Below are 25,220 nucleotides of genomic sequence, written 5' to 3'. Positions count from 1 at the left end.
GGAAAGAGGCCTCTTGCTGCCCCTTCCCAGCTACTGTTCTTGCCCAAGAGATTCCAGCAGCACAGGCAGCATACCTCTGAGCATTCCCCCAAGTATGTCTGCTGGCTACTTTGTCATTGGGCTTGACCAAAATTGTTTCCAGAAACACAGCTGTCATTTCTCTCTGACCTGTAAAGCAGGGAATAAATGAAGACTTGGAATGCGATTTCTGAAACACTGCCAATCCCTATGTGGCTGGACTAATAAAAAACATCTTCTAGGCATTCAAATCAATTAAACAATTACTGAATTCCTACTGTGCACAAAGCAGTCAATAAATGCTTGCTAATGAAATGCTGGAACCTTTCATGGAATCCAAGAAAGGAACCATGGGGTTGTTAGTGTTAAAAAAAAAAAAAAAAAAAAGAAAGAAACTTAAAATCTTCCACTTTCATCTAGGCCTTAGAGTAACTAAAATATAGCACCATCACCAAATGGTGTTTATTAGTTATACTACACTCCTCTCTATGTGTGAGAAACAGAAGACAAATAGACAAATATATTTACGTTAAGAATGTAAATAATACATCAACATCATAGACAAGCAGATTGGTCAGGACATATTACGGCTTGATGAGTAGGAGATATAATTTCTCATTTAACTCAGATAGGAGACCTTAGAGGGATGCGAAGGGAAGCAAGGAAGAGGGGGAAGGGGGAGGGGGAGAGAGAGAACAAGAGAAAAAAAAAGTTTTGCCTTTGAAAGAGAGAGGGAAAGGCTATGCTGGATAAGAAAAGAGAGAAAGTAAAGCCCAATACAGAACTATTTTAAAAAGTAGGTAAGAGGGCTTCCCTGGTGGCGCAGTGCTTGGGAGTCCGCCTGCCGATGCAGGGGACGCGGGTTCGTGCCCCGTTTCGGGAGGATCCCACATGCCGCAGAGCGGCTGGGCCCGTGAGCCATGGCCGCTGAGCCTGCGCGTCCGGAGCCTGTGCTCCGCAAATGGGAGAGGCCACAACAGTGAGAGGCCCGCATAACGCAAGAAAAAGAAAAAAAAAAAAAAAAAAAAAAGTAGGTAAGACTAGAACTACAATGTGATTCTAATCTACATGAGAGCAGTGAAAAATGACAGAGCCCAAAGTAACATTCCAACTTAGCATCTTTAATGGTGGGGTCAGGAATTACTGGAAAGTTTCATGCTTGTATAAAAAATGTTTTGTGAAGCAGTAAACTTCTCTAAAGCAGACAAATTGAGGGGAGCAATGTGAATTACTAAAATATCTGAAATACACAGAACAGTTAAGAAAAAAATATATCTAATACAAACACTAAAAATATAGGTAGCAAATTATATCTGGCAGAGGGCCAATTTAATTGCTGGATTCAAATCATGTTATTGCCAACATGACATATGTTTTAATATATATATGGTTAGGGGTTATCAATTTTTTTTTCTTTAGGACCTACTCTATTCTTAGATTATTGTGTTATTCTCCAAAGATTTCCTCAATAGAGGTTAACTTTAATTTGGTCTCTAAATTTTTTCAAATAAAGCATAAAGTCTAAATTAATATAGAATCAGATTTAGGAATTATGTTGCTGGACCCAGTAATGTGGTTCCAGGGTCGACAAGGATTTTATTCAGTATTTTTATATTTCAAAAATCTCAATTTAATATATTTAACACCTTTTTCAAAAGTCTAAGTGAACCATGGTTAAAAATATCAGTGTCATTGGTAGGGAGTGCTATTGTTATTCAGCTCTGTATAGTAACTGTTCACCTCAGTTCTACAATGTCACTGACACTGTTTCAAAGCAAATACTCAGCACATTCTTACCCTGAAAACTTAAGACACACAAATCACAAGCAAAACAAACTTGAAAATTTCAAACTACTACATCCATACCAAAGTCTCAATAAAAAGCAAGCACGATAAAAGAAAAGCACATCTATGGAGTCATGAAAAGCCATTTTCTCAGAAATATTTGTCAAAGATTTCTAACTTGAAAATTATACATACTCATTTTAAAAGAGGATAGTGATAACACATCCTGCCATTCAATTTTTTAAAAAATATTTATTTATTTGGCTGTGCTGGGTGGTAGTTGCAGCACACAGGATATTTACTTGAAGTATGCGGGATCTAGTTCCCCAACCAGAGATCGAACCCTGGCCCCCTGCATTGGGAGCAGGAAGTCCCAACCACTGGACCACCAGGGAAGTCCCTGTCATTCAATTTTAATAACAATGAATCTAATGTAAAAATGTCAATTTAGAGTATGTCAAAGAAACTGATGAGGATTCTTAAATTTTAGATAACCTATTCCTATCAATTAAAAATGAAAGGCTATAAATTCCATACCTTTCCAACTGCTTCTGATGTTTCTCCTCCCTAGCCTGAGCCTTCATCTGTTGTACTTCAATAGTATCAGGCTTCCTTCTTCGCATGTATAGTTCATGGTTTCCCATGCATAAGGCCAAAATCCGCTTATTGATTCTCAGACGCGGTGCATAAAAAACAAAATCCTAAACATAAAGGAGCCCAAATTTAAAATCTTCATGAAGCACAGTCACTCTCACAATAATCTGTACTAAATTTCAACCTGTGCTATGACTTCTAATGTCATATTCCATATAGTTTAGAAATCATAAAATTTCTTCACTCCTCATGTATATGCCATACTTTCACATAACTGGTTTCTCACCTTTTCATTCCCTACCAGTTTTGTGGAGAAGCTAATGATCTTACCCTCTCAGTGCATTAAATGTCACTTATTCTTTTTTCTTCTCCAAAGAAACTATGAGCATCAGTTCCTTTACAGAGGAGGATTTTTTGTTTGTTTTGCCTTTTGCCATTAATCTCAAAACTGGACCTTTGTTCAAGGCTGTTAAGCTTTTTAACCTAGAAATGTTCTCCATATCTTTGTCTTTCCAATAACTGAGTTAAAATACTGGAGTATACTTGACACTAGAAGAATCAAAAAATCTATTTAAATATAAAGATTTCTTAAGTTCAAGGTTTCAAGTTATGAAAATACAAAGTTCATAATGCAAAGCTCTATAAACAATTTAGAGTAGGGCAACCTCTACTAATTCTAGCCACCAACATGTTTTTGTAAAATAGGAATAATGATTGTTTTCAACCACCTCCTAATAAATATTACCTACCTTATAGTTAAATCTCAGTTAAAATAAAACTCTAGTAATTTACATGTTGTAAAAAGATTAAAACCTTGTATTCTTAATGTTAGTTCATCATTGGGAAAGTTAAACTAAGAAAAAAGAATATTCCTCAGAAGCAATTCAATAAATGAACAATGCCATTCTTCAAGTGGTATCATAGCAAAGTGGCAGAAATTTAGAGTTAATATATAAAATAAAATAATTTTACTTACAGGTGCCTTTTTGTCAATCGGCTTTATAACAAATTTTTTGTCATTAAATGAAATATTTCTGATTTCACTCCAGGGAAAACCAATTTTAGGTGTTAACCTTAAAAAATGAAAGCATCCCTTAAGATGAATGTATTCTCATTATAAAAAGAAACTGAACCATTCCAGTTAAGTCCAAAGTCCCCTTTGTCCAAAATCCCCAATCCCAATCCCTCCCATCCTGAGCTAACCCCTCTTTCACATTCCCCATCTTTATCTGCAATCATAACTATAATAGGTACTCTTACAGAAACTCATTCAAAAATATTCCAAAGGAAGAAAAAGAAGAAAAGATTTCATCCACAAAAATTACTCTTCAAGTCATTTTTGCTTTTCATTCAAAAATTTCAAAATTTTCTCTTCTGAATGATATAGCATTTTAACTTGCTTTGTAATATATGAAAAAATATATCAGAGTAAAATTAGTAAAATCCTCTCTTTTGGAGTTATTCTATTTGCTTAGGAATGTGTATTTTATTAGATACTTGTAAATAATGAAAATAAAATTCTGGAGCCAACCCAGAATAAAAAGAAACGTCTTAGGAGAAGGCATTACTGGCACAGACTTGGACGCTTATGTGATATGGTAAATTAAAGAAAGGAATAAAGCATTTGTAGCTATCATTACTGAAAAGTGCTCTAAGAGCCTGACATATATATTCCTGGTCAATTTCAAAGTAAAATTACACTGTTTATTATGCATGATACAGGAGGAATATTCTACTTCACTGATGTCTAAAAATATTCAAAACAATTCCTATAAGATAAATGTTCAAAGAAAAGTGTTACAAAATATAATAAATTATACACCTATTAATTCATTGTCTCACTGCTCCTGATGTACACATGTTAATTTCAATTTCAACCTACATGCCAGGCATAACATTTAAGGAATCACTCTTTATCTACACAAGAACAAATTATAATTAAGTTACTAGACATAACTCACAAGACATCAAGAAGCACACTTCAAATAAAAGTCAATCATTCTATTTAAAAAATACACTTGAGAACTCTGAAACTGCAGGATGTTGAGAAAACGTTATCTGAGAGCCTATGTGGCACTAACGAATCTTTTAACTTGGGAGGGAAAAAAGCAGTTAAGAGTAATTTAGCCTAAAAAGAACTTTACAAACATAAGAGCAAAGCCATATAGACCAATGAATAATGCCTAGTTCACTATGCAACTAATTTACTTACTTGTCATCATGTTCATAAATATTCAGACCCAAAGCATCAACGCCTAGCCACAATTCAGTTCCCTTTTTATTTTTTATTTCAAAATAGTTGACTCCATACATTTCTAGATCCTGTGCAATCTTCAGGTATTCCATCATAGAATCTTCCCTATTGAAATAAAGCTAATTTTAATATATATAAGTAAAAGTAATACCAAACAAATTACAAAAACACTCTGGATTAAAATTTAGTGCTTTATATTTATTTATATAAGTCAAATAATCTGTTAGGGATAATCTGATGTGATAATAAATGTTATGGAAAAAAAACTTTAATTTGAGAAAAAATACTAAGAAAATAACCACCCAAATACCTTAGCATTCCTCTATGTTCTTCATGCCAGTTCTGTATTCTTTCTTCCCACTGTTCTTTTGTCAGTTTGTGTTGTTCCAAAACACTGCAAGGAAAAAAAAAATCTATGAAAATGCCTCTAAGATTCAAATATTCTTTTTAAAAGTCTAGAATCATTCAGTACCTTAACTGTGGTGGTCACACAAAGCTATACACGTGATAAAACTGCACAGAATTAACAAATATATACATACACACAAATGACTGCAGTAACACTGATGAAACCTGAATGGGGTCAGTGGATTGCATCAATGTCAACATCCTAGTTGTGATACTGTACTAAAGTCATGCAGGATGTTACCATTACGGAAGGCTGGGAGAAGGATACTCAAGATCCAGACCTCACTATCGTTTTTTACCACTGTGTGTAAATCTACAACTATTTCAAAATAAAAAGATTCTATGATCCTGAAACTATTTTACATAACATATGTTTTTAAGATCGTTATATGGCTAGTTTATGGGAATTCAAATGTTTGAAATGAGTAAAATATTGGGCCAAAAAAGGGAAAATGACTTCCTCATGATTAATAAAAAAAAATTAGACAAGAACAGACTGAAAATCAGAATTCTTGGGTCTTAATTCTTCTATGACTCTATGTATTTACTTTCTTTGCTGCTAAATTTAATTTTGTTATGTTCTATCGGTAATACTTTTATATAAGAAGTATACAAGTGAAAAGGCATTTTTTTCACCACCCCCTCAACACTTCAAATAATTTATTAGTTTCTTTTGTATCCTTCCAGTTTTTCTTCTGCAAATGTAAGCAAACACAAACATTCTCATTTTCAACGACTAATACTTTAACACCAAATGAGCAAATTCAGCATGCATATAATTTACCTGCTGTGTTCACTATCCTGCAATGTATTTCTATTCTCCTTGGGAATTACGATGATAACTATCCACCTTTATTGATGAATACTCAGATCCTATTATACTGATACCAAAAGCTGTGGTATTAAAATATTTTTTTTACTATGTAAAAATTTTAAGGTAAACCCACAGATTTCTTAGCAGCATAAAGGAATCTTGGGATATAATCTTCCCTTGGACAAGTTACTCACTATTTAGAGTGAATTCCTTAATGGGGCCTCAAAAAGACCATGATGTTTTTACACACCATTTTCTCTATGTATCCTCTTTTAAGCTCTTGCTTTTGAGGAGATTTTTGTCTTCCTCTTTACAGCATTTAAGTTTCCACATTTTTCTTGTCTTTATGCCATCTGGCCTCTGTGCTCACCAAGAGGCAAGCCTTGAGGGCATAATCAGTGCAGCCAATTGCAGATATTACAATGTTAACTAAATTTGAAGGTATGGATTAATTGTCACTAAGATTTATGTTCTAGCTTTTTATATTCTGCATTTCAAATCTCATTCGTTTGCATTTTGTATAATGTGCTTGTATTATTAATCTGCATGACTGGTTTTGCAGGTACCCAAAAACTCCCACTTTGGAGAAGAATCTGAAAAAGAATGGATATATATATATATATATATATATATGTATAACTGAACCACTTTGCAGTACACCTGAAACTAACAATTAATTCTTTTCCATCTTTTAAAGAACATGTCTATAAACTCATGCTTCCCTCCTCTTAGTATTTTTCTTTGTCACAGCCAAATTTCTTTCATGAACTGTTCATATTCACCATCCTTCATTTCCATACCTCACATCACCACCCCCAGTCCACCACAATCTGGCTTCAACCCCCAACAATCTGCTGAAACTGCTCTTATACTAGAGATATTTCAAACTCAATAGGTTCAAAACTGAAATCTTCCTCCTCTGAAATGTGTTCCTTCTCCTCTTACCTTGAAAAGGTATTACAAACCACCCAAATGCCCAAGTCAGAAACCTGGTACACAAAAACTTTTGTATACCTAGCTCTTTCTAAAAGAGAGGGATACTGTCTGGTGAAGCTGATTATTCCTATCAGCAGGCTGCTAAACTCTACTGTGGGAGAACAGATTGCTTATCTGGGTTTTTCAATACAAGAATTATAAACATCCAAAAAAATCACCAAATTATTGTGTTTGATTTAGGTTCACCAAATAAGCTGATTACTAATTTCCCCCCAGATACTTAGTGATAAAATTTTGTTATATACTATACATGGAATAAATCAACGACTGAAGGTATCTTCTCCATTCTAAACCAACAACTTAGTATTCTGACTTTGTAAGTCTCTTTTAAACTTAGATAGTTTGAATTAGTTCTCCTTAGACTAACAACTTGAAGGACACCTGACTGGACCTTCAAAGTTAGACCAAATCTTGAACAGCATGTGCTATCTTCCTTCTTCTGAATAGAATGGGTTACAGCACATATGCATGTAAAAGAAGTTAAATTAATTGTGTTTAAGTGATTCCAGTATCAAAAAATATTTTTTTAATCACATGACTATTAAATGTAAGCTAATTACTTCATCTGGTACTCACCCAAACAGCAATCTGATCTAACACTGAAAGAACAACTATGTTATACTTGTTGAGATAAAACATGACTATTTTATGAACAATTAAGAATTTTAAGGGTAATTTTGGTTATATATAACAGTTACCTTATGTTCTGATTTAAAAGCTAATATGCTGGCATTTTACTATATATAAATTATACCTCAATTAAAATAAAAACTTTTAACTGAAATGACATTCTACTGTACCAGTAATCAGTTACTCAATTTAGTGCTTTAAAAATCTGAGAAAACGAATTTGGGGCTGGAATAATCATTAAAAACAAACAGAGACTAATAAGTATCTCATATTCCTGATTCTTTCAGTGAACAACATGCATTATTTTACCTTCTAAGATAACTATTATTGCTGTAATATTAAAGAGCAGAACAGTATAACATTTAATAATCAATTATTAAAGCTACTGTACTTAAGGGTACCTATAAAGCATATAACAACAGAATATAATTTATTAGCCAAAAATAATCGTTAATGCTTACAACCAAAGGAAATTAATTAAAAGTAGACAAAGTAGTTTTGTCTTCCTTCATACTTAGTACCTATGAAAAAGAAATTATACCTAAGGGCTCAAATACTATGAGGAAGCGATAGAGAACTGAAATTTTAGGTTAATATACAGTTTTGCCTTTAAATAGAAATTTTGAAATTCAGGAATCTGAGCTAAGAATTGTAATAACTTCTCTGGATTCTAAAGAAAAATCCCCAGGTACATTCTAATATCAGGGTCATGTACACTACTATAATTCAGAACTGAGATATTTAAAAGTAACATTTGATGTACTTTCTAAATTTTATAAGTAACACTACCAACTAACACTTGTATTCACAATTAAAACTGTAAAGCAGGGGCTTCCCTGGTGGCGTAGTGGTTGGGAGTCTGCCTGCCGATGCAGGGGACGTGGGTTCGTGCCCCGGTCCGGGAAGATCCCACGTGCCGTGGAGCGGCTGGGCCCGTGAGCCATGGCCGCTGAGCCTGGGCGTCCGGAGCCTGTGCTCCACAACGGGAGAGGCCACGGCAGTGAGAGGCCCACGTACCGCAAAAAAAAAAAAAAAAAAACTGTAAAGCATACAGTTCATGAACTGTAATCAAAAACAGTAAGGTTGACAGAGCACAACTGTTATCCCCAGTTTGCAGATTCAGACACAGAGGCTTAGAGAGTTTAAGTTATGTACTAAGGCCACATAATTAGCAAAGGGTAGAATTAGCATTCAAAATCTAGGTCTTCTGCTAATGATGTTTTCCTTTGCCATGCTACTTTAAAATAACTGTTATATTGAAACCGAGTCCCCCTAAACCAAGTTCTCTTACTGAGTTTTTGATTAATCTCTCTATCCAAAACTTTATTCCCTTTTCTTGTCCCCTCTGACCTCAATCCTGTGCTAAGTGAACACTAATCAACCAAGTCAGATGACTAAAGTTGCTACTGTCCTACTGTCGCTAACACTGTTAGTGTACTAAAGTTGCTATTACAGATATCATCACTAATGTACAAACTCAGGTTGTTTCTCCCGGGCAAGATGAGCTAACAGACCCTCAAGCCACAGACCACTGGCCAGAGAATCTTAAACCACAGACTGCTGACTCCCAAACTGTCACAAGACAATGATTAATTCTAGCCTCTTTGTTCCTCCCCTTTAAAAAGCCCCTAACTCAAAGACCAAGTGGCAGTGGATCTGAGGCTTGTCTCCCACTCCCTTGCTTGGTACCCTGCAATAAATGCTACACTTTCCTTCACCACAACCAGGTGTCAGTAGACTGGCTTTCCTGCCTGGTCTGGTGAGCAGACCCGAGTTCAGCAGAGACAGCAGTATGCTGCAGATGAGAACAGAGCCCTAGACTAGGAGTCTGAAAACCGAGTTTAAAAAAGCCTTTTGAAAAGTTAGAAACTTAATTTTAATTCTATGGAGGAAATATAGCCTGGCACTTATTATTTTCAAAAGCATTTATTAAGCAACTATCTACCTGTGTGAGAATTTTTACTAATGAGCAACAATAGTCATGTCTTCCTCAAGCCCAAATTATCACTGCCTCCATTTATTGCTTATCTTGTGGGAATGAGAAGAGGCAGAAACCTTAAGTAATCACAGAGTATATAAATCTGTGTAGCTTCTGAGTCATAACTTTTAAAACTATACTCTCTGATCCAGCTGGCAACTTAAAAATCTAAAACAAACAAACAAACAACAACAACAAACACAACCATTTACAAACTTCTAAAATATGATTTTTCAGAGACTATAACATAAAAGCACGTTTCACTTACCGCTGGGGTAGGAGTCTATCATTAGCCAGGTAGCCTGGCTTATGAATCTCTTTATTAAAATCTCCATACTTGGCTTGGACAGCATAGGAAGCCAAAAGAACTGCAGTTTCTGGTGGACAATATATTTCATCATTTAAGATAGCTTCTTTAACTTGCAAGAAGAAAAGTCTCTGGGTTATTTCTTGAATTAATTCCTCAGAAACATCTTCAGGAAAGAATTTAGCTCTAAATTTGAACTGCAAAGGATTCTCTTTTTTAACATCTTGCTGTGTCACCTGAAACAGTAATTTCAAGTACCGTCAAAAATATTAAGTTCACAATAACTGACCACAGTCACATAAACTTCTCTTTGGAACAAAGTAGGATGTAAAACATAAGTATGATTCTAAATCTACTAAGACTCTAAACCCGTAAAAAATATATGTGTGAAAAAGATTCTATGCTCGTGAATGTGACCAGTAGTTCACAGATCCTAACTAATAACTAAATTGAAATTTCTCTTGAGAAGCTTATCCTTAAGATGTTTAAATTAAGGTCAAAGTACTAATAAGTAACACCTCATAGTATTTTTTACTTCTGAGTCTTCAAATAGCAAAAATGAACATTTCTGCTTTGGAAGATGATAAGTTGATGGTACCTTACTAAATTAAAAGACATGATACCTCTAATGATTCACAGAGATAACTGTAAAAGGAAGCCTGAACTCAGTCAGACTCTGAGCTTTTCTGGCACAAATTCATGACCATGATAACTTCAAAGAACCTTATTTATTAGCTGGATGTTATCATACATGCTTTACCTTTTTATTTAGTTTAAGCCACGTAGAATAGCCCTTGCTGTCCACATACTGCAGCCCAAAAAACCAGACTTCACGCAAACCAACCGTTTTCACCACCTTAAAAAAAAAAAAGCCAATTTCAGTTCAACACTCACATTATAACTGGATGGCACTATACTTCAAAAGAAGAACAAAACTACATAGAAATTATAGGTTTATTCTTTTGCTACAGAAAAGATCTTTCCTAAATTTAACACAGTAATTAAAGGAACGTTTCTGAAAATTTAAATTCAGGTTTTGTTTATTAAATTTTGTAGTGTCATTTCAATCTTATTTGATCCACTTTTTTGTATGTCCTTTTCCTTCTCATCTCGCATCATGACCCAAACAGATAAAAAGAAGAATCTGGGGAACAGACACAGAGCTGTCATAATCCCACTTTTCCTATTTCAGTTTAGCACCCCACCCCCAAAACTATACTATTAGGTAGCCCAGACAATAGTATCATTTTGGGGATAAGAGTCTCTGAGGACATGTAAATGCCACACCTCAGGGTATCCAGCTACTGATTTCACCCCCATTCCTACTTCCCTTCATTCACCATCATATATTCTATGTTCTACCCTCACTGAGCAAAGAACCATCCTTGGAACATGCCATAAATTTTACACTTCTACACCAAGAAACACTTGGTCGTGTTTCTTCCCCTGTCTAGAATGTTTCTTCTGTACTTTTACCACCTGTTAAATAATGTATTCCTCAAGGCCCAGCTCAACTAACATGCTTCCGTGAATGAAGCTTTCCTATCATCTAGATAAAATTAATCACTTGATCACTGATAATCCCAGAGTACTTTACCTATACTGCTATTTGAACATTTATTTTATCATAATTAACTATTCTTAGTAGAGTGTCTATTTACCCTCCTTGACTGTTTAAAACTAAGGACAGAGATTACTGCCTTATTCATCTTAATATCCATGTCATCTCCAAGAATGATTAGCCTGTGGTAGGTACTCAGCAGTATTAGGGTAAATAAAGTGGTAAACTAGGATTATTAATCCACACCTAGGATGAGGCCAACAAAAGCATATTTTTAATTCTATATTTAAAATGAGGGAGGTGAGAGTTTATTAAGATTTTAAAAGCTTTACAAAAAGATTCAACATTAGTTCTTAAGTAATAAACATTCTTGGTTTAAAATAAACAATAAATATATCTTTTTACTTTTTTTGGCTTTAAACACCTTTTTATTATTGAAAACTTCAAACATATACAAATAAGCAGTTAGAATAGTACAATAGTGTAAATGTACTCATCAGTCAGCTTTAATAGATAGAAACTCATGGCCAGTTTTGCTTCATCTACAGCACCTCTCCCCTCTCAGATTGTTTTGAAGCATATCCCAGATACACCATTTTATCTGTAAATACTTTATTTAAAAATTCTTAAACATAAGGAGTCTTATAAAAACAAAACTAAAACATTACAATACCATTATCACACCAGAAAGACTTAACAGTAGTTCCCTAATATGCTGAAATTTCTGTGGCTATTTTTAAAATATATATTTTTTACAGTTAATTTATTCCACTTAGGATCCGAATGAGATTTACAAATTGCACTTGTTTATCATTTTAAGCCATTTTTTTAAATTGTTTTATGTTGTAGTAAATTTGTATTCTAACAATTTAAAACCACGTTTTGTTCATTCATACCCTCAGAGAGTTGTAGAATCTTTCATTTTTTAAACCATAGTTAAAATACCATTATTCACACCTAAAAAAATGAGCAGTTATTTCTTGCTATCAAATATCTAGAGCACAAGTTCTTCTTACGGTCTTATGAATTTTTCTTAATAGTTGGCTTCTTGAGCCACAATCCAAACTCCACACTTTTTATTTGATTGGTATATTTTTTTTTTTTTTTCCGGTAGGCAGGCCTCTCACTGTTGTGGCCTCTCCCGTTGCGGAGCATAGGCTCCGGACGCGCAGGCTCAGCGGCCATGGCTCATGGGCCCAGCCGCTCTGTGGCATGTGGGACCTTCCCCGACTGGGGCACGAACCCGTGTCCCCTGCATCGGCAGGCGGACTCTCAACCACTGTGCCACCAGGGAAGCCACAGTATATCTCTCTTAATGTTAACTCTCTCTTACAGTTTTCTCTTTAGTTTTTTCCCTATCTTATTTCTGTATTTATTTTTTCACATCTTTATTGGAGTATAAATGCTTTACAATGTTGTGTTAGTTTCTGTTGTACAACAAAGTGAATCAGCGATATGTATACATATATCCCCATATCCTCTCCCTCTTGAGACTCCCTCACACCCTCCCTATCCCACCCTTCTTAGGTCATCACAAGGCACTGAGTTGATCTCCTTGTGCTATGTGGCAGCTTCCCACTAGCCATCCATTTTACATCATGTAGCATATATGTCAGTGCTACTCTCTCATCTCATCCCAGCTTCCCCCCACCACCCCCCGCTGTGCCCTGAAGTCCATTCTCTACGGCTGCGTCTTTATTCCTGACCTGCTACGAGGATCAGCAGTACCGCTTTTTTAAATTCCATATATATGTGTTAGCATACGGTATTTGTTTCTCTCTTTCTGACTTACTTCACCTTTGTAAGACAGACTCGAGGTCCATCCACCTCACGACAAAGAACTCAATTTCGTTCTTTTTATGGCTGAGTAATATTCCATTTTTTGTATGTGCCACATCTTCTTTATCCATCCGTTGATGGACATTTAGGTTGCTTCATGTCCTGGCTACTGTAAACAGTGCTGCAATGAACATTGTGGTACACAACTCTTTTTGAATTTTGGTTTTCTCAGGGTATATGCCCAGTAGTGGGATTGCTGAGTCATAGAGTAGCTCTATTTTTAGTATTTTAAGGAACATCCATACTGTTCTCCATAGTGGCTGTATCAATTTACTTTCCTACCAACAGGGCAGGAGGGTTCCCTTTTCTCCACACCCTCTCCAGCATTTACTGTCTCTACATTTTTTGATGATGGCCATTCTGACTGGTGTGAGGTGATACCTCATTGTGGTTTTGATTTGCATTTCTCTAGTGATAAGTGATGTTGAGCATCTTTTCATGTATTTGTTCGCCATTTGCATGTCTTCTATGGAGAAATGTCTATTAAGGTCTTTTGCCCATTTTTTGATTGTGTTGTTTGTTTTTGTGATATTGAGCTGCATGAGCAGCTTCTATATTTTAGAGATTAATCCTTTGTCAGTTGCTTCATTTGCAAATATTTTTTCCCATTCTGAGGGTTGTCTTTGAGTCTTGTTTATGGTTTACTTTGCTGTGCAGAAGCTTTTAAGTTTCATTAGGTCCCATTTGTTCATTTTTGTTTTTATTTCCCTTACTCTAGGAGGTGGGTCAAAAAGGATCTTGCTGTGATTTGTGTCATACAGTGTTCTGCCTATATTTTCCTCTAAGAGTTTTACAGTGTTTGGCCTTACATTTAGGTCTTTAATCCATTTTGAGTAAATTTAGTGTGTTCTAACTTCATTCTTTTACATGCAGCTGTCCATTTTTTCCAGCACCACTTACTGAAGAGGCTGTCTTTTCTCCATTGTATATTCTTGCCTCCTTTATCAAAGATAAGGTGACCATATGTGTGTGGGTTTATCTTTGGGCTATCTATCCTGTTCCATTAATCGATATTTCTGTTTTTGTGCCAGTACCATACTGTCTTGATTACTGTAGCTTTGTAGTACAGCCTGAAGTCAGGGAGCCTGATTCCTCCAGCTCCTTTTTTCTTTCTCAACATTGCTTTGGCTATTTGGGGTCGTTTGTGTTTCCACACCAAATGTAAAATTTTTGTTCTAATTCTGTGAAAAATGCCATTGGTAATTCGGTAGGGATTGCACTGAATCTGTAGACTGCTTTGGGTACAATAGTCATTTTCAAAATACTGATTCTTCCAATCCAGAAGCATGGTATATCTCTCCATCTGTTTATGTTATCTTTGATTTCTTTCATCAGTGTTTTAATAGTTTTCTGAGTACAGGTCTTTTGCCTCCTTAGGTAGGTTTATTCCTAGGTATTTTATTCTTTTTGTTGCGATGGTAAATGGGATTGTTTCCTTAATTTCTCTTTCTGATCTTTCGTTGTTGGTGCATAAGAATGCAAGAGATTTCTGTGCATTAATTTTGTACCCTGCAACTTTACCAAATTCACTGATTAGTTCTAGTAGTTTTCTGGTGGCACCTTTAGGGTTTTCTATGTATAGTATCATGTCATTGGCAAACAGCGACAGTTTTACTTCTTCTTTTCCAATTTGGATTCCTCTTATTTCTTATTCTTCTCTGACTGCCATGGCTAGGAATTCCAATACTATGTTGAATAACAGTGTTGAGAGTGGACATCCTTGTCTTTTTCCTGACCTTAGAGGAAATGCTTTGTTTTTCACCACTAAGAATGATGTTTGCTGTGGGTTTGTCATATATGGCTTTTATTATGCTGAGGTAGGTTCCCTCTATGCCCACTTTCCGGAGAGTTTTTTATCATTAAATGTGTGTTGAATTTGTCAAAAGCTTTTTCTGCATCTAGTGATATGATCATATGGTTTTTATTCTTTAATTTGTTAATATAGCATATCACATTGATTTTTTTTTGCCTATACTGAAGAATCCTTGCATCCCTGGGATAAATCCCAATTGATCATGATGTATGATCCTTTTAATGTGTTGTTGGATTCTGTTTGCTAGTATTTTGTTGAGGATTCTTGTGTCTATGTTCATCAGTGATATTGGTCTATAATTTTCTCTTTTTGTGATATACTTGTCTGGTTTTGGTATCAGGGTGATGGTGGCCTCATAGAGCGAGTTTGGGAGTGTTCCTCCCTCTGCAATTTTTTGGAGGAGTTTGAAAAGGATAGGTCTTAACTCTTCTCTAAATGTCTGATAGAATTCGCCTGTGAAGCCTTCTGGTCCTGGACTTTTGTTTGTTGGAAGATTTTTTTTTTTGCGGTATGCGGGCCTCTCACTGCTGTGGCCTCTCCCGCTGCGGAGCACAGGCTCCGGACGCACAGGCCCAGCGGCCACGGCTCACGGGCCCAGCCGCTCCGCGGCACGTGGGATCCTCCCAGACCGGGGCACGAACCCGCATCCCCTGCATCGGCAGGCGGACTCCCAACCACTGCGCCACCAGGGAAGCCCTGGAAGATTTTAAATTACAGCTTCAACTTCATTACCTGTGATTGGTCTGTTTACATTTTCTAATTCTTCCTGGTTCAATCTTGGAAGGTTGTACTTTTTCCAAGAATTTGTTCCTTTCTTCCAGGTTGTCCATTTTATTCGCATATAGTTGCCTGCAGTACTCTCTTATGATCTTTTGTATTTCTGCGGTGTCAGGTGCAATCTCTCCTTTGTCATTTCTAATTTTATTGATTTGAGTCCTCTCCCTTTATTTCTTGATGAGTCTGGCTAATGGTTTATCAATTTTGGTTATCTTCTCAAAGAAACAACTTTTAGTTTTATCAATCTTTGCTATTGTTTTCTTCGTTTCTATTTCATTTATCTCTGCTCTGATCTTTATGATTTCTTTCCTTCTAGTAACTTTGGGTTTTATTTTTCCTTCTTTTTCTAGCTGCTTTAGGTGTAAGGTTAGATTGTTTATTTGAGATTTTTCTTGTTACTTGAGGTGAGTTTGAATTGCTATGAACTTCTCTCTTAGAACTGCTTTTGCTGCGTCCCATAGGTTTTGGCTCATCGTGTTTTCATTGTCATTTGTTTCCAGGTATTTTTTTTTATTTCTTCTTTGATTTCTTCAGTGATCTCGTTCTTTAGCAGCACACTGTCTAGCCTCCATGTATTTGTTTTTGACTGTTTTTTTTCCTGTAATTGATTTCTAATCTCATAGCATTGTGGTTGGAAAAGATGCTTAATACAATATCAACTTTCTTAAATTTTCCAAGGCTTGATCTGTGACCCAAGATGTGATCTATTCTGGAGCACATTCCATGTGCACTTGAGAAGAAAGTGTATTCTTCCGTTTTCCGGTGGAATGTCCTAAAAATATCAATTAAATCTATCTGGTCTATTGTGTCATTTAAGGCTTGTGTTTCCTTATTTATTTTCTGTCTAGATGATCTATTGGTGTAAGTAGGGTATTAAAGTCCCCCACTATTGTTGTGTTACTGTCGATTTCTCCTTTTATGACTGTTAGCATTTGCCTTATGTATTGATGTGCTCCTATGTTGGGTGCATAAATATTTCTAATTGTTAAGTTTTCCTCTTGGATTGATCCCTTGATCATTATGTAGTGTCCTTTCTTATCTCTTGTAATAGTCTTCACCTTAAAGTCTATTTTATCTGATATGAGCATTGCTAATCCAGCTTTCCTGTGATATCCATTTGCATGGAATATCGTTTTCCACCCCCTTACTTTCAGTCTGTATGTGTCCCTAGGGCTGAAGTGGGTTTCTTGTAGACAACATATATAAGGATCTTATTTTTGTATCCATTCAGCCAGTCTGTGTCTTTTGTTTGGTGTATTTGATCCATTTATTCAAGGCGATTATCGATATGTATGTTCCTATTACCATTTTCTTAATTGATTTGGGGTTTTTTTTGTGGGTCTTTTTCTTCTCTTGTGTTTTCCGCTTAGAGAAACTCCTTTAGCATTTGTTGTAAAGCTGCTTTGCTGGTGCTGAATTCTCATAGCTTTTGCTTGTCTGTAAAGCTTTTGATTTCTCCATCAAATCTGAATGAGATCCTTCCCAGGTAGAGTAATCTGGGGTGTAGGTTTTTCCCTTTCATCACTTTAAATATGTCCTGTCACTCCCTTCTGGCTTGCAGAGTTTCTGCTGAAAGATCAGCTGTTAACCTATGGGGATTCCATTGTATGTTATTTGTTGCTTTTGCTGCTTTTAACATTTTTTCTTTTTATTTAATTTTTGATAGTTTGAGTAGTGTCTCAGCGTTTTTCTTTTGGGTTTATCCTGTATGGGACTCTGCACTTCCTGGACTTGACTATTTCCTTTCCCATGTTAGGGAAACTTTTGACTATAATCTCTTCAAATATTTTCTCAGACCCTTTCTTTTTCTCTTCTTCTTTTGGGAACCCTATGATTCCAATGTTGGTGGGTGCATTTAATGTTGTCCCAGAGGTCTCTGAGACTGTCCTCTACTCTTTTCATTTTTTTTTCTTTATTCTGCTCCCCAGCAGTTATTTCCACCGTTTTATCTTCCAGATCACTTATCCATTCTTCTGCCTCAGTTATTCTACTGATTCCTTCTAGAGTATTTTTAATTTCAGTTATTGTGTTGTTCATCACTGTCTGTATGCTCTTTAGTTCTTCTAGATCCTTGTTAAACACTTCTTGCATTTTCTCCATTCTGTTTCCAAGATTTTGGATCATCTTTACTATCATTACTCTGAATTCTTTTTCAGGTAGGTTGCCTATTTTGTCTTCATTTATTTGGTCTTGTAGGTTTTTACCCTGCTCCTTCATCTGTAAAATATTTTTTGTCACTTTTTTTTTTTTGATGGGTAGGGCTGTATTCCTGTCTTACTGGTTGTTTGTCCTGAGGCGTCCAGCACTCCATTTGCAGGCAGTTGGGTAGAGCTGGGTCTTGGTGCCAAGATGAGGACCTCTGGGAGGCCTCACTCCAATTAATATTCCCTGGGGTCTGAGGTTCTCTGTTAGTCCAGTGATTTGGACTCAGCGCTCTGACTGCAAGAACTCGGGCCCAACCTCTGGCCTGGGAACCAAGATCCCACAAGCTGAGTGGCATGGCCAAAAAAAAAAAACAACAAAACAAAAGGAGAGAGAGAGAGAGAAAGGAGCAGTACAATAACAAAGAATAAAGGTAAAAATATATTAGGAAAATAATAATATAATTGAAACAACTGCAACAAAGTAAAACTAAACCACAACAGAAAAAAAAAAGGGGGGGGGGGGGTGGAAAAAAGCCAAAAGGAGCAGAACAATAACAAAGTATAAAGAATAAAATTAGAAAAATAAAAGATTTATTAGAAAAAATAAAAATATAAATGAGTCAACAACAAGGTAAAATAGAACCCCAATCTAAAAGAAAAAAAAAAGGAAGAAGAAAAAAAAGCCTTGGTTATGGGGAGCAGAGTTTAGGTGGGGGGTGGAACTTAGGCAGGGGTGGGGGGGTGACATTTGAGCATGGGGCGGGGTCTAGGCTCAAAATATATATATTTTTTTAATTTCATTTTTTATGTAGCAGGTTCTTATTAGTTATCTATTTTATACATATTAGTGTATATATGTCAAAAATCTAAAAACATATCAGGCTTTTGGTTTCAAGAGAGCAAACTGAACCCTTCAGTTTACTTTCCCTGTTTAAAAATTTCACTGGCATGACATACGCAAAAAATTAAAAACAAGAAAAAACATTCAGCTGTGCTAGGAAAGGTTACCACGTTAAAAAAAAAAAACTGAGAAATTTCTAAATGGTATAGGATATAAAGACCCATACTGATGGGCAAATGCCGATCAATGCCAAACAACCAAAACTTTTTTTTTTAATTTTTATTTATTTTTTTAGCTGCATCTGGTTTTCATTGCTTCATGTGGGCTTTCTCTAGGTGCTGCGAGCAGGGGCTACTTTTCATTGCGGTATGCAGGCTTCTCATTGCCGTGGCTTCTCTTGTTGCGGAGCCCAGGTTCTAGGTGCGTGGGCTTCAGTATCTGCAGCACGCAAGCTGAGTAGTTGCGGCACGTGGACCCAAGAGAGTGTGGGCTTCAGTAGTTGTGGCACTCAACCTCAGCAGCTGTGGTGCACAGGCTTAGTTGCTCCATGGCATGTGGGATCTTCCCAGACCAGGGATCAAACCTGTGTCCCCTGCATTGGCAGGTGGATTCTTAACCACAGAACCACCAGGGAAGCCACCACCAAAACTTTAATGTGGACAAAAGAGACCCCAGATAATTCAACTTTGGCAAAAGATAGGTTGTCCCAACAGCTCCACAGAAAACATTCCAGCTCAGAGTGGCAGGAGTAGGAAATGTCAAGAGCAGCAGAGAGAAGTGTACCAAAGTGCAGGCCTCAGCTTCTGTTTCCAGGCTTTTTGTGATTCACAATACTGCTAAGTAAAAGGGGGATTTGCCACAGTGGGGCACAAGGGACAGTCTCTTCACGAACTTCAGACTATCACACACAAACCAGGAAAAATGAGAGCACAGTTGTGAAATTCCTTAAGAGGCCCCATCTTTTCCTACTTCTAAAAGTGCTCTAGGAAACTTTAGATCATGAACTTAACAAGTAAAAACATACTTGGGCACATAACTACATTATATGTATATTTATTTAGAAGTTATACAATGCTATCACACTAATATATTAGCATATTTTAAAAAATAATTTGAAAGAGGAAAGACAAAAATATAGACAAACATTTTAATATTTTTTCTTGCATCCTAATATTTTTCTTGCATCCAACAGATCATGTTGAGTACTCCTTGGGGATATTACTATTCTAATCCCACAAGCAGAAGGTGGAAGAGGAGGCCAGTGAAGAAAGAGTCAGCAGGGAGCAAACCAAAGGACCTCAAGCACTCAACTAGAGTCCTCCACAGGGCAGATGGACTCAAGCTGACATCCTAATCAGAAGTGAGGTTTTGTTACAGGTGGATTCATTTGAGAGAACTCCTACCCCTAGGTCTGCTCCTGGCCTGACCCTGAACCTACTGACCTGACAGTCCACCCATATACTCACTACACCCATGGTAAACACCTGCCTTTAGATCCTAGCATTCTGGCTCTCATTATCAGGAAATAGAACAGGGACTACAAGGATTAATTGCTGAGAGAGCCCATATGAGATAACATACTCTTTAATTTAGACCTCTTCATTTACAGTATGAAATGTGTATAGCAAATACTGTTCTAGTACTTTACACAGTCTCAATTAGTTCTCACAAAAACCTTCTGAAGGAGTAATGTTATCATCATCCTAATTGTACAAATGAGAAAAATGAGGCAAAGAAAGTATTTGTTTGTGTGAAGTCAAAGAACTACAGCTGGGATTCTACTAAGGCAGTGTGGTTCCAGAGCCCACACTTTTCAACTACTACATATTACTGCATTATAATATATGTAATCTCATTTTCCCTCGTGTCCAAACTAAAGCAATTCTGCTTAGTAAAAAAACAAATATTTTATTTCTCACTATCCAATACCAAAAAGGCCCACTTGCTGATTCGTTTTTGACTAACACAAAACATTTTGCTCACTATAAATAACATTTCAATATGCTATGAAGTAGTAAATGCTAACTGCATCTACATTTTTATTCAAATAAGATAGACTATGTATTTACAAAACAGGAGACCTAGAAGAATCAACAGAAGTGATTCTGTTCACAAAAGTAAAATATCTATAACGTATGGTGCATGCAGCTGCTTATGTTGTTGTCTTAAAATTTTGCTCACTCACACCAAAAAAAAGCCTTTCATCTTCCAAACAGATTTTATCAGGGCGTTCAAGTTCATTAACTATCTAATCAAGAGATTAAGTTTACTACTTTGTCAAGAGAAGAAACAACTTCCCAGGAGTTTTTAAATTCTATTTCATCATATTTTGGATCAGTAGCTATCTAATGTTATTTATTGCTGTAATGCCAGAAACTCTCTCTCCCATATTCTAAGGTCAATAGTAAGCTTGATCACAGACTATTGCTCTCCTGCTCATATGTATCAATAAAAGTTTATGTAAAAGTTACCTTCCTCCTTTTTGCAATCAATTCACTTCTTAACCAATCTCTTTCCTCCTTTTCTCAATGAAACTTGATTACTTACAACATTATATACAGCATTACCTAGGGAGCCTAAATAAAACTACTAATAGTTTAGAGCAGGTCCCAGACTAACAGAATCTCTAGAGGTGGTTTCCAAGCATTGCTTTTCTTTTTTCCTCTTGAAAGCTCCCCAAGGTGGCTCAAATGTGCTCTCAAGAGTGAGGAAAAAAAAGACAGTATCAGTAGTCCAAGTTCTTTAACATGTTCTAACTCCAGGCTAGCATATTATGAGCCGACGACATCAAACTGCTGTCAGGTGCCTGTTTATAGCCTGTGCCTTTGCTCCTGCCATCCCCTTGAAACCAAGTTCCCCTAAAACCGAGTTTAGGATTAACCTCTCTAACCAACTTTATTTCCTTTCTTGTCCCCTCTGACCTTAATCCTGTGCTAAATGAACATTAATAATCAGAGTCAGATGACCAAAACTGCTGTTGTTGATAATATCATTAATGTACTAAAATTGCTGTTGTATCATCAGATATCATCATTAATGTACAGCTTACTTCTCCAGGGCAAGATAAGCTAACAGACCACCAAGTCATGGACCACCTGGCTAGTGAATCATAAACCAGAGACATCCTTTCTTCTACGATTAAGAAATGTCACAGAAAATGTCACAAGATGATGATTAACCCCAGCTTCTTTGTTCTTTCCCTTTTAAAAAACCCCTCTAACTCAAAGGCTGGGTTGGAGTGGATCTGAGACTTGTCTCCCACTCCCTTGCTTGGTGCCCTGAAATAAATCCTTACTTTGCTGCAAACTCTCACTTTCAAGAGTTTGGCTTTCTGTGCTGCGGGAACACAAGTCCATTGCTTGGTTACACCCGCTGTCTAGGATCTCCACCTATTCCACTCATGGACTATGGAGAATATCTTTTTTTTTTTCCTTCTTTTATTTGCAGTATGCGGGCCTCTCTCACTGTTGTGGTCTCTCCCGTTGCGGAGCATAGGCTGCGGACGCGCAGGCTCAGCGGCCATGGCTCACGGGCCCAGCCGTTCCGTGGCATGTGGTATCTTCCCAGACCGGGGCACGAACCCGTGTCCCCTGCATCAGCAGGCAGACTCTCAACCACTGCGCCACCAGGGAAGCCCTGGAGAATATCTCTGAATTCCTTTTAGTCCTCGTTACAATGATTTGCATAACAGATGTTAAATAAATACCTGCTAATAATTATTTTTTAAAAGTCCTCTCCCTCAAAATCTAGGAATGAGAAAAACTATCCCCTACAGTTATTCAAGACATTTGAACAGGTACTGTGAAATATTCCAAGTGCTACATTGTTGCATTGTAAGTAAAGGTAAAAAAAACACAAAGAAGTATGCAGTAGCATCCACACTATGGTGTCAAAATTACATACTTCATTTGGTAAATGATACCTGGTCAAAAAGCTGTTTGCCAGTTGTGTTGGGCTGAATGGCAAATTCCAGTTCAGCATCCATTGTTGTTACTCTTACATTGATCTGCAATAAAAACAAAGGGAAAATCAGTAGAAAAGAGAAAATACTTTTATCTGATTTATAAAATAAAGTGGTATCATATGTAGGCAGTAAAAAGCAACTCTATAATGTACCTAATATTTTCTTTATTAAAGTGATAGTTTGATTTATTTATATTTGTTTTTGATTTATTGAATACTTAACATACAGTAGGCACGAGGACCTGCGCTTTTCATTTTCTTATTTAGCCTCTGCAACAATACTAGGAGATATGTTCATTTCTATAGAAAAGTTCATTTCTACAGAAAAGTTTCCATCACTTGCCCAAGGACACATGGATATCAAATGGCAGGGCAGAGGTATAACTCCAAATTCTTTGAATGTCATTCACTATTCCATATTTCTTTCAATATAAAAATCAAATATTTAGTTTTATTTATACTGCAAATGTATTATTCTTCACTTTATAAAAACCATACATCTATTGCCTTTTATTTGCTAGACTTTTTTTAATTCCAATTTTTGGGTGTAAATACCTTTCTATTTGGATATCTCACCAAAAACGTAACATGCCTTAACCAAAATAATTTTTACTCCAGAATAGCATCTTCACCTAGGATTCACCATGATATGGTAAAAACCTATCTTTTTAACTTTTAACTCACACTATTAGAACTCTAAATCAGACTTATTTCCCTTTACGTTTTACTCATCCTAACAACCACATGTACCTCCACACATGTACTTTTATCTGAAATACCTTCTCTAATCAAAAAAATCTTATAGAGCTCCTTCTTTAAAATAATCTTTTAGGAAATATTAATACACATAAAATACTTGTAACATATATAGACAATGAAGCATAACAAAAGAAAACCCACTGTAACATAACAATAAATGCATATTTGGTCTTCATCCTGGTTCCTGGCAGAGCTCCTAAAATGGCTGGAATTTCCTGAGTGATAGATGTGAGAAGAGGATCTTTTGTTATTCATAATAAGCTCCTTTCAACCATAACAGAGTTTATGCTAATGAGGTGACTCCAGATGGGTCCTAATAGCTTCAGAATGGAGGCTGGTAGCCAGAGAAACCAATCACATGATTAGAGGATTGAACCTTTTAGACACCCACCCCGACTGCCCAGGAGGGGAAAGGCTGGGGAATGAGCTGATCATCAATGTCCAATGATTTAATCAATCACACCTATGAAATGGAACTCCATAAAACCCTAAACAAAAGGGTTCAGAGAGCTTCCCTGCTTCTTCCTGCTGAGAGGGGGGTGCCCTGCTGAGAGGGTGGTGCACAGCAAACTCCACAAAGACAGAAACTCCTTTACTCGGGACCCTTCTGGACCTCACCTTCTTCATCTGTTTCATTTGTATCCTTTATAGTACCCTTCATATTAACTAGTAATAGTAAGTAAAGTGTCTCCCTGAGTTCTGTGAGCTGTTATATATAGCAAATTATAGAATCTGAAGAGGGGATCGTGGGAGTCCCCAAACTTTAGCCAAGTTAGACAGAAGTGTGAGTCACTTGCACTACCTGTGATTTGCTTCAGAAGTCCAGAGCAGTCCAGTGGGTCTGCACTAATTCTGGGTAGTTGTGTCAGAACAAATTAAATTGCAGGACACACAACTGGTATCCACATAGAATTGGAGAACTGCTTGGTATGGAAAACCCACACATTTGGTATCAGAACATTCTGAATAAAGAAAATGTTTTCCTTTTTGGTGTCAGAACATTTTGAACAAAGAAAAGGTTCTCCTTTACCCATAAATCTACCATTCAACTTAAAAACTAGAAATGACAAAAAATGTCACCAGTGTATTTCTTCTTTGTGAATTCCCTGACCCCAATGCCCACAGGTAAGTACTAACCTAAATTTTGTGTTTGTCATCCCCTTAGCTTTTTAAAAAACGATAGTTCTGTCACAAATGTAGGTATCTATATGTAAAATATTGTTTAGTTTTTTATTTTTAGCTGTATAGCTGTACTAAAATTGTATAATACTTGCTAATAAAGTCTTTCTTGATGTGGGCAATGATTACATATGTATATTTTATGAAAATTCATCAACTACACACATATATTCTTTTTCATATGTATATTCTATTTCAATAAAAGGTTTAAACAAAAATTTTGCTACACTATAGTTTGCCTTTTCACAATTATATTTCTAAGATTCACTGATGTTTTTGTGAGTAGTTGCAATTCATTCATCTTTATGTGACTAGACAGTAATTCATTTACCATTTTCCTATCGATTGACATTAAATTGTTTCCAGTTTTTTGGTTATTAAGAACAATACTGCTATGAACATTCTTCTACATGTCTCCTAGTGCATGTGTCTGAGTTTCTCTAGAAGTATAACTCAGAATTCCTGGGTGATAAAGTATGCATAGCTTCAACTTTACAATGTAATGCTGAATTGTCTTCCAACATGATTCTATCAATTTACACTCCCATAAATAATTCCTG

At 36.3% G+C, this 25,220-nt stretch overlaps 1 protein-coding gene across 2 annotated transcripts in view; it reads right to left on the bottom strand.

The window, feature by feature from the left end:
* Positions 1-25,220, bottom strand: part of RDX (radixin) — a 78,837-nt gene that overhangs the window by 28,235 nt on the left and 25,382 nt on the right. Inside the window, exons 3-9 of one of the 2 annotated variants that reach the window (XM_007471871.1) lie at positions 22,682-22,765; positions 10,545-10,640; positions 9,746-10,020; positions 4,962-5,045; positions 4,610-4,756; positions 3,374-3,470; positions 2,341-2,504 (exon numbers count right to left, since the gene is read on the bottom strand). In XM_007471871.1, the coding sequence (XP_007471933.1) occupies positions 2,341-2,504; positions 3,374-3,470; positions 4,610-4,756; positions 4,962-5,045; positions 9,746-10,020; positions 10,545-10,640; positions 22,682-22,765 (947 nt within the window). The remainder of the gene's footprint in view (positions 1-2,340; positions 2,505-3,373; positions 3,471-4,609; positions 4,757-4,961; positions 5,046-9,745; positions 10,021-10,544; positions 10,641-22,681; positions 22,766-25,220) is intronic. The other variant, XM_007471872.1, reaches the window with a different exon arrangement.

Source organism: Lipotes vexillifer, unplaced genomic scaffold (assembly GCF_000442215.2).
Source record: "Lipotes vexillifer unplaced genomic scaffold, Lipotes_vexillifer_v1.1 scaffold1023, whole genome shotgun sequence".
Taxonomy (NCBI): Eukaryota; Metazoa; Chordata; class Mammalia; order Artiodactyla; family Lipotidae; genus Lipotes; species Lipotes vexillifer.
The sequence above is the reverse complement of the archived record's forward strand: the minus strand, read 5'-3'. Positions and strand labels throughout refer to the sequence as shown.